The following is a 9,517-nucleotide window of genomic DNA, read 5'->3' on the forward strand; positions in this document are numbered from 1 at the left end:
TTGAATTAGTTTAGTTCATCAAGCAGTACTGGCAGAGCAATTTCACTGTCTTCAAATTGGACACAAAATTATGCTCAAGATACATAGAGAAACTATAGATGTAATTCATATTCATTGAACACACCCAGTTACAGATTTTGCAGGTTACCACACTTGTCCCATAGTGGTGGGATGATGAGTTTATATTACCACCAGTGGTGCTCCTCAGTCTCCGATCCGACACAGAAGCAGAGTTTAAAATAGTCCTTAGGTTAACACATTTATTTTTAGAAGACAGTATTGCTTTATTGAAATTTCCCAAAAATAAATTGCTAGTTAAACCTTTAACTGCATAGCAAGATCTGTGCCTAGAATGCTGAAGAACTCACTTTTCTTAATCCCTTCTTTATTAAAAGTTTTCCACACAGTTGATAGATGATACTTTCTTCAGGCCAACCTTCTTTTATAAGACAGTGGGAAAATGGAATTCAGTATATAAAATTTTCCTTTTACACAGATTTTTTCTTAAAGACTTAAGGATTGTGTAAGCTTGGTGCTATTTATTTTAGCATTTCTATGTTTCCTTTATGTCTTAAATTCAAATTTTCCTGTGTATTACATTTTGTGCAGATTTTAGTAAAATTTTAACAATTTGAAGGTGGTAAAGTGGCAAAATTTTCTTTACCCTAAAATCTTCTTGTGTGCATTTTGAACCACTTAATATTTTTGTGCCTTGTTTTCTCTGAAGATAATATAAATACACATATTTATATACTTTTTTCCTATTAGAACTACGAGTATACTTGTTTATTGCAGTTTTTCTTAAATTCCAAAATATGACCTTTTGCCTTTTAGTAAGAACAAATAAAAATCAAGACAGTGGTCAGAAGATGTCTAAACTCAGCATTAACCCTCCTGGCTTCTGTAGTATTAATAGTCTGTGCTTGAGACCCTTGTTCTTTATTATGGTGGCAAGTTTATTCCTAGCCAGTACAGCAAACTGCTGGAGAAAGTCTTCATAGTTGCTAATAGGTACTTTGAGTGAAGAGGTGGAAGGAAAAAAGAATGACATTTTGATGTTACTTTATTTTTTCTTTTTTTTTCACCCCCACAGCAAGTTGAAGTAGATTGCCAACAGTGTATGCTCGAAATCCTGGATACAGCAGGGACAGTAAGGATGTTTTATCTTTTTTTGATAGAATTTAATTTGTGAGCAGGTTTTGTCATGTGAATAATTCTTCTGAGTAAAAGTAATCATTCTGATTAAGAACAAATTCTCTGAATGTAGGTCTTAAATTTTCTGTATGTGTGAAATCTACTGTGATGTATTTAATGCTCAGTTATCATGGTCAAATTGTGTATTGAGTTCACATGCAAAATCTGGTGTTGGATTTCTTGTCCCTGTATTGAGGTAAGAATTATGCTATTGGTTCTTTAAAAAAAAAGTTATTTTAAATCTAGAATTTTAGTTAATATAGGTATTTATGTGGGCTTAAATAAGATTTTGTCTCTTGGCACCATAGTCATTCATTTTTATAAAGGTTATTTTTCCTTTCAGTAGCGTTTTGACATCTTCAAGGGGACTGGTAATACATACGTGTTTTCTGAGGAAGGCAAAAATCTTTAGGATTATTTTGAGCCTCATTTTTCCCATCTTTAAATGAATGTAATGACATTAGTACATCGTAGGGTCTTATAATGATCAAATGAGATAATGATTATAAGTCACTTGGTGCAGTGTCTGTTACATAGTATGGAATCCATGTATTTGCTTTTATTCATTAATACCATCACCTTTATAATTTCTTTCTTAGTTTTTTTTTGGGGACACAGTCTTGCTGTGTTGCCCAGGATGGTCTCATACTCCTGGGCTCAAGTGATCCTCCTGCTTCAGCCTCTCAAGTAGCTGGGATTACAGGCACACAGCACCATGCCCAGCCTCCCTTTATAATTTTGTTTTACTAATTAGTGATCATTTCCAGTTATACTACCATGCAAAAATATATACATTAAGTAATTTTTGCTGTGCTTTTCCTTTTTTTTCTTTATATACATAGACTTTATATGTTAGGCAATTTCCAACTTTAAAATGGATGGTATTCTTAAATATTAGAAGTTGTTTAAAATTCAGCACAAGTTTTTCCATTATAATTTTATAAATGATGACAAAGTTTCACATAGTTCAAAAAAAGCGTATAAGCAGACTGGAGCAATTATGTATACCAACATAGTACTGATTATACTATATCTTTCTATTTTTTTTGTGGGAAAATGAATCTTGATTCCAATGAGAAGCTTTGGATCACTGGAACTACATATTTCTTGTATCAGCTAAATCAAGATATCTCTCCATCTTTCTACCCCAGCCCCCAATTTTCCTAGCTTCTGAATCAATGAAAATTTCCCTTTGTTTTCAGAAACCCCAACAGCTAAAAAGAATACATTCTATTTCTTTTCACCACCTCTATAGTGTGAAGGCACTCTTTCTTCTTCCCCCATCTAAATTAAAAGGAAGTTCTTCTCTACTGCCAAGATCTTTCCTTGGTGCTCTCCGAAATCATGTGCATAGCCCATCCTAGCACTCAGCACACTGTGTTACAACTGCCTGTTTGCTTGACTGTGTCCCCAGTGCCTTGCATAAAACTTGGAAAGTAGCTGATGCTCATTAATCTTGTCCCAGATCACTCCTTACTCCTTAAAGGTTTCTGTTCACTCTCTCCAACACTACTTCAGTCAAAATTCTTGGTGATTTTACTATCCATATAGAATCTATATGGATATCATAGATGATCCCTGGCCTGTCAGTTCCTTGATCTCCATCCTACTTCAGCCATTCATACCATGGTTTTACCCTAGACTAGGTGATTACCAATGACTGTAATACCTCCCTAATCTCATTTCCAAGTATCTCACTCTCCACTCACTACTTCTTGTTTATCCATTTCACTTCCTTTAGTACCCTTCAACTTCATCGGAACCTGCAGTTCATTTACCCTAACATCTTTTTATTATCCCGCATATTTCAGCCCCTTCTGCACATAGCTTCAAGTCGACAATGTGTCATTTACAGTCATTCTCTTGTGTATATCCTCAATTCTCTTGACTTTTCAGCAACTTTTGACTTAAGCACTATTCCGAACTGTAAAACCTTTGTTCATTCCAGGAAACAACACTTGCCTGGTTTTTGTCCTGTTTCATTGGTTACTCCTGAGTCACCTTTCCTAATTCCTCTTTATCTCCCCAGCCTCTTAATGTTGGATAACCTCAGGGTTTAATACTTGGACTTCTCTTTTCTAACAACACTGCTTTGGAGATTTTTTTTAGTGGGATGATTTTAAATACAATCTGTATGCTGATACATGCTAAATTTATAACTCCATCCCTGAGTTCTTTTCTCAACTTCGGACTCCTGTATCTAACTGCCTGTTCGATATCTCTTCTTGTTTATGTGTCTAGTAAGCACCTCAGACACAACATGTCCAGACTGAACTGATATCCCTTCCCTGACCAGGTCTGTTCAAAGTCTTTCCCATCTCAGTAAATAGTACCCTTTTAGTTGGTTATGCCTAAATCCTTGGAGTCATCTTCGACTCTCTCTTTTGTTAAATTCTATATGCCTTCAAACTCTCAGCAAATCCTGTGGGCTTTACCTTCAAAAGTTAATATCATCACTAGAATCGTAGGACACTATCTTGGTCTAAATAATTGTTATCTCTGTCATCTTTCACTTGGATTATTTCAGAACTTTGGTCTCCCTGCTTCTATTCTTAACCTCCTTCAGACTGTTCTCAATACACTAACCACAGCAATCTCATTTAAATATAAGTCAGATCATGTCTTCCTCATCTTAAATTATGTATTCAGCTCAGAGTAAAAGCCCAAGTCTTCATTACATTTGCCTGTAAGGTCCAAATGATAATCATCGCCCCCTCTGTTCCCTCTCTGGCCCCGCTTCCTGTACTCACTCACTACTTAACACTGTTTCAGTGAATCTAGCCTCCTTATGGCCTCTCATATACTTTAGAAATGTTTCCCCTCAGCACCTTTGTATTTGCCATTCCCACTGTCTGGGATACTCTTTCTCCATATAGCCATAGAAGTTACTCCATCACCTCCTTCAGATCCTTACTCAGGTATTACCTATGAGGTCTTCCCTGAACACAGTCTTTTAAAATACAACTTTCTATTCCTCAAAAGAAATTCCCTATCCCCCGCCCTGCTTTATTTTTCTCTGTAACATGTATTACCATCTGGCATACTTTATTTTTGTTTGTCTCCCTGTACACTCCTCCAGGGCAGAGATTTTTGCCTCTCATGTTCACTGGTATATCCCTAGTGCTGCAACAATGCCTGGCACATAGAGGGCCCTCAGTTGATATTTGTTGAATGGATAAATCTTGCAGAATGTCCTTAAGAAGGAGGTTGGCATTCTCCATAGGAGGTGACACCAGCCACAGCAGTTCTGTAAGAGCTATTCTTAAATTGGGTTTTCAAAACTCAGGTTGCCTAATATGTTTATTTTTTTTTATTTAATAAGAAGAAGAGACTGTGATCTCAAGAGAACATGATAGGAATAATATCACTAGTATTTGTAGCACTTAAATTATATTTGCAAGTGAATTCATTTATTATATAATTAAGCATTTGAACAGTGGCAAAATATAACTGGTTACCATAATGGTGCTATCCCGGAATATACAAAGTTATAAATGAAAGCTCTCAGAATCCCCCAGTTTTTACATCTTTCCAAGAAAATGCACTGGCAGCAGCATAGAAAGTTCAGCTATACCCCTGTGGCACACCAAAGACTAGAATTTGAAGCTAGGGAAATGATTGAGTGGTAGCATAGCTGACTCCCTGGAATACAAAAGAAGTGCATCAGCCAAGGTGGAACAACTGGCACTAGATGTAATAGACAAATAGAGGTAGTGTGATGATGGGAGCCAGCAACCCAGGCACCAAAAACTTAAGAATGTGGATTTGGTATATTATGTTTGCGCACCCAGAGGTGCAAAGATCCAAAGCAAAGACCCAACATATATACATTTTTAATATTCTACCATATGTGCTTTCTTAATACTGTATATAAAATCCCAAAACTTTTTTAAATAAAATTTTTTCGTATATTAATATCTGTAGTTATACAGTAATGACTGTCACCAAATAAGAGGAAATGGGCCTAAAATTAAAACAAATAATTTTATAGTTCAGTGTTGGATTTATACTTCAGATTGTTTCCACTTGGGCAGTGGTTGTGTTGTATGTTTGCAAATAAAATTAATTAGGATCAAGACTAATTAGGATCTGTGTATAAAAAAAGAGTTATATACAGTTCTGCTAAATAACACGAAAGCAATTAAGATGGTTAGGAATTCCTTCTAATTCTACAGTTCATTATCATTGTTTCTAGTTGCCAGAAACTATTATGTCTTATGTTTTCTGTCATGGTAACATGTAATAAAAAAAGTAGTAGCTCACTTGCGATTATTGTTTTAAATTGTTCCAGTATACATTCAAGAAACTTATATATTTATAATTGCATATTTTTTTAATTATAGGAGCAATTCACAGCAATGAGGGATTTGTATATGAAGAATGGCCAAGGGTTTGCACTAGTATATTCTATTACAGCTCAGTCCACATTTAACGACTTACAGGACCTGAGAGAACAGATTTTACGGGTTAAGGACACAGAAGATGTAAGTATTTTTCTCTCTATAAGACATACTGCCATCTCTCTGTGACCAAATAAAAACGTGTCTGGTTTCTCTATCAGTAGAGTAAAGATATCTACCACATCCCTAAAAGAGCCCCTGTGACCAAAAAAAAAATTTTAACTTTCAAAATTAACCTACAAAATTATGTGCTGAGCTGTTTAGAAAATGAGGACATGTGATAAAGTGTTTATTGCACCATGTGGCTAAAAAGTGCAATAGAGAAGAGGAGTCAGAGAATACTTCATAGAAGAAGTGTGACTCCAGCTCTGAAAGGTGGTAGTTATGTCAAAAACAGTATTCAGAGAACATTATTAAGAACCATAAAGGTATACTCCTATTTGTGAAATTCTGTTGATATAATACATTTTTACTTATATGTATTTTTTCCTTTGAATGATGTTAAAGATTTTAATTAACTGGATTTTTATTTTAGAATCTTGTCTTATTCGATGAATAACATTGTTTTTGTTGTTGTTTTCTTTTTGCAAAAAAAAATGTATATTTTTACATTTACTTCAGTTTTGAACTATAGAGAGTTCCTTTCAGTTATATAAATTAGGATATAAAATTTTAGTTTTACTTTTCTTTCTGTTTTTGTGTTTTCTCTCTAATAATGGGAGCATGTAAATCTGTTCAGAACCTTCACCTTGAGTAATATTGTTGGCAGGAGAGATTTATACCATATGACTCATGACCAACTGCAACATAATGAATAATTTTCTTCCTTCCCATGACTAATTTATGCAAGAGAGTTCTGTTTTCATAGACAATTATGTGCAAATCATTGAGCTCTGACAGTTTTAATTCTTTCATTCCATGTAATTAGCTAGAAAAGATGGAGTCTTGAATGCCGACTATGTTTAACTCATGATAATTGCTTATTTTAAGTAGAAGGTCCACCATGTCCCTTAAATTCATTCTTTTTTATAGTGTCTGTCACCTCAAATAAATGACTTTGTTCTCTGGACACCTTTTAACTAAGGAAATTAATACACCTGTTTTACTGGAAGTAGGGAGTTGTAGATGGATGTAGCCAAGCGACTACGGTATGGAGAAAAGGGGAAGATACAGCTGCTTTGTGGCTTTATTTTGATCCTCCTTGTTTGATCCTCCTTAACATCTCACCTAAATAAGTCTTCAGATGTAGATGTCAAATATAGAAGTAGAACCTATTACAATGTTGGTCTTGCCACTACTTTTGACATTTGTTGGACCTGTGAGATGAAGCACTTAAACCAGTTAGGCCCAATGAGTTTATTCTCTGTATATTGCAAGAGGTTCCTTTTCCTTCATATTTTTCTGCTTGAAATTCAGTTATTAATAGTAGTCCACATGAGAATTTGGGGATTATATTCATAAAATAATTTAACATATGTATGTATTAATAGTAGGATCTCTTCCATATTTTTTTAATCTCTTCCTTCTTCCACCTTCCCCTCAACACACATGCATACATTTTTTGTTAGCACTTGGTAAAGCTTACAGTCCTAACCTAGTACATTTTAGTTGGTGGCATGTAATTGCTTATTCATTAAAAGAGGCTAAGTAATGCGTAATGCTCATTTTATGTTTTTTCCTTTCCACAGGTTCCAATGATTTTGGTTGGCAATAAATGTGACCTGGAAGATGAGCGAGTAGTTGGCAAAGAACAAGGCCAGAATTTAGCAAGACAGTGGTGTAACTGTGCCTTTTTAGAATCTTCTGCAAAGTCAAAGATCAACGTTAATGAGGTAACCTGCAGCTGCTGGGCAGCACAGACAAGTGCCTTCTTAGCTTCCTTTGCTTTAAGTTAAAAACCAAAATTTTTTCTTAAAAATTTTTTAAGCACTCTTGATTCTGTCACTTGATAGAAAACACTAATTTATAGAAACCCTATCTTAGCTTGTGTAAGATCACTTTGATGGCTTTAATGAGGATGTTTAAATTGACCTTATTGTCAAAGAGGAAGTTAAAATTAAAGAAGATGGATAAAGTCCTGGTAAGCCTCTAAGGGATATGCCTTAAAGTGGTGTGTGAAAACTGTTACATCACCTTTGTATCATAACAGTTACCTATCTAGATGTGTATAAACAGATAGTAAAGTCAAATAGGAAAATACAAAAATCGAAGTAGTTATTATAATAAACTGTTGGTGTGCATAGGATCTCTCCCTTTGGGAGCCAGAGCCCAATGTATTACATGTTTGTGGGAACCTATGTGCTACTAAACCTTTCTGGGTTGCAGTTTGCAGTGCAGCAGAGCTACTTTTTTATAGCAGTTTTGTTAAAGTCAGCCCTTGACATGAGGGTTTCTAAAAGGAAAATAGAAAAACAATAAAATAAAATGAAATGCATTAGCCATCTTAAGAATCTTTACTTTTTTGGAAAACATACAAACTTCATACTCAAAGTGAGTAATCTGTGTGAGTGTGGACATGTATATGGAATTCACACAGTCTTTTAGGACTAATACTGCAGATGCACAAGGCTTTTTTTTTTTTTTTTTTTGTTCCTGAGTTAAGCACTCCACTATCTTGAAAACATAGCTGTGGACAGTAATACTTAGCAAGTAAGCTGCCTGCCCAGGTGTAAAGGACCAATAGTGTACTGGGCCCCTAAAATATTAGTGCAATTCCCAGCTATCCCCACCAGTCAAAACCTTAAAAAGTTCCCTTTTATTAACTTTACCATAAGCCTTTTAAAAAAACAAAAACAAAACAGAAGGAGCTTCTTTCCTTCCCTTTCCTTTACTCTTGCCTATGTACTTGCCATTTGTAGCATTGCAGGTAATCAGTCAGAGTTCAGATCACTTTAAACATAGATGAAAGTAAGAATGGGTTAGATTATCAGAGTCCTGTGTTTCTGTTTGCTGTTTCTCTCTGGCCTGTGTCTGTAGGTCACTTTTCCTTGACTGATAAACACCTGGCAGAAAAAAATGAAGCTTGCTAGAAATCCTGTATTTTACAAATAATCAAGAATGCCAAAGCTTGCTTTTTTAAATGAGACCGTAACAAGTACATAAAAACAAGAAATTTATAAATTTCATTTATTCAGCAAATATTTATTGAGTACTGTTATGTGGCACAGTGTTAAGCACCTGGGTAACAGCCATCCAGACACTATTCCTGCCTTAAAGAAGTTTACATCCTACTGAGGGAACGAGTCCTGCTGAGATCTTCAACAGCTATTAAGGAAAAAAATGATTTTGACAAAGAACATACTAGGATTGGTGAATGTGCTTGGCTAGTGGAACAGTGGTGTGAAATCACCAACTGCAAGATAGTCGGCCTTAGGAATCTAATTTCTTGCTGTCCCTGTCCTTCCCCTCACTGGTACCCACACACCAAGTTCCATCAGGCTCCTCTGGGGCTAGGGTAGGCCAGGGTCCAGTACATAGGATCTCTCCCTTTGGGAGCCAGAGCACAGTGCATTACATGTTTGTGGGAACCTGTGTGCTACTAAACATCCTCTAGGTTGCCGTTTCGAGTGCTGCAGAGTTACTTTTTCATAGAAGTCTTGTTAAAGTCAACCCTCGACATGAGGGTTTATAAAACAAAACTGGGGCCGGGTGCGGTGGCTCATGCCTGTAATCCTAGCACTCTGGGAGGCCGAGGCGGGCAGATCATTTGAGCTCAGGAGTTCGAGACCAGCCTGAACAAGAGCGAGACCCCATCTCTACTAAAAATAGAAAGAAATGATCTAGACAACTAAAAATATATATAGAAAAAATTAGCCAGGCATGGTGGTAGATGCCTGTAGTCCCAGCTACTCGGGAGGCTGAGGCAGGAGGATCGCTTGAGCCCAGGAGTTTGAGGTTGCTGTGAGCTAGGCTGACGCCACGGC

At 36.0% G+C, this 9,517-nt stretch overlaps 1 protein-coding gene across 1 annotated transcript in view; it reads left to right on the forward strand.

The window, feature by feature from the left end:
• The first annotated feature begins 1,091 nt into the window (after positions 1-1,091).
• RAP1A (RAP1A, member of RAS oncogene family) overlaps positions 1,092-9,517 on the forward strand; it is a 15,137-nt gene continuing 6,711 nt past the window's right edge. The window contains exons 1-3 of the mRNA XM_012659028.1: positions 1,092-1,150; positions 5,538-5,678; positions 7,283-7,426. Coding sequence (XP_012514482.1) covers positions 1,121-1,150; positions 5,538-5,678; positions 7,283-7,426 — 315 coding nt within the window. The 5' untranslated portion in view covers positions 1,092-1,120. The remainder of the gene's footprint in view (positions 1,151-5,537; positions 5,679-7,282; positions 7,427-9,517) is intronic.

The sequence above is a fragment of the Propithecus coquereli genome, unplaced genomic scaffold (assembly GCF_000956105.1).
Source record: "Propithecus coquereli isolate 6110/MARCELLA unplaced genomic scaffold, Pcoq_1.0 Scaffold595, whole genome shotgun sequence".
Lineage (NCBI taxonomy): Eukaryota > Metazoa > Chordata > Mammalia > Primates > Indriidae > Propithecus > Propithecus coquereli.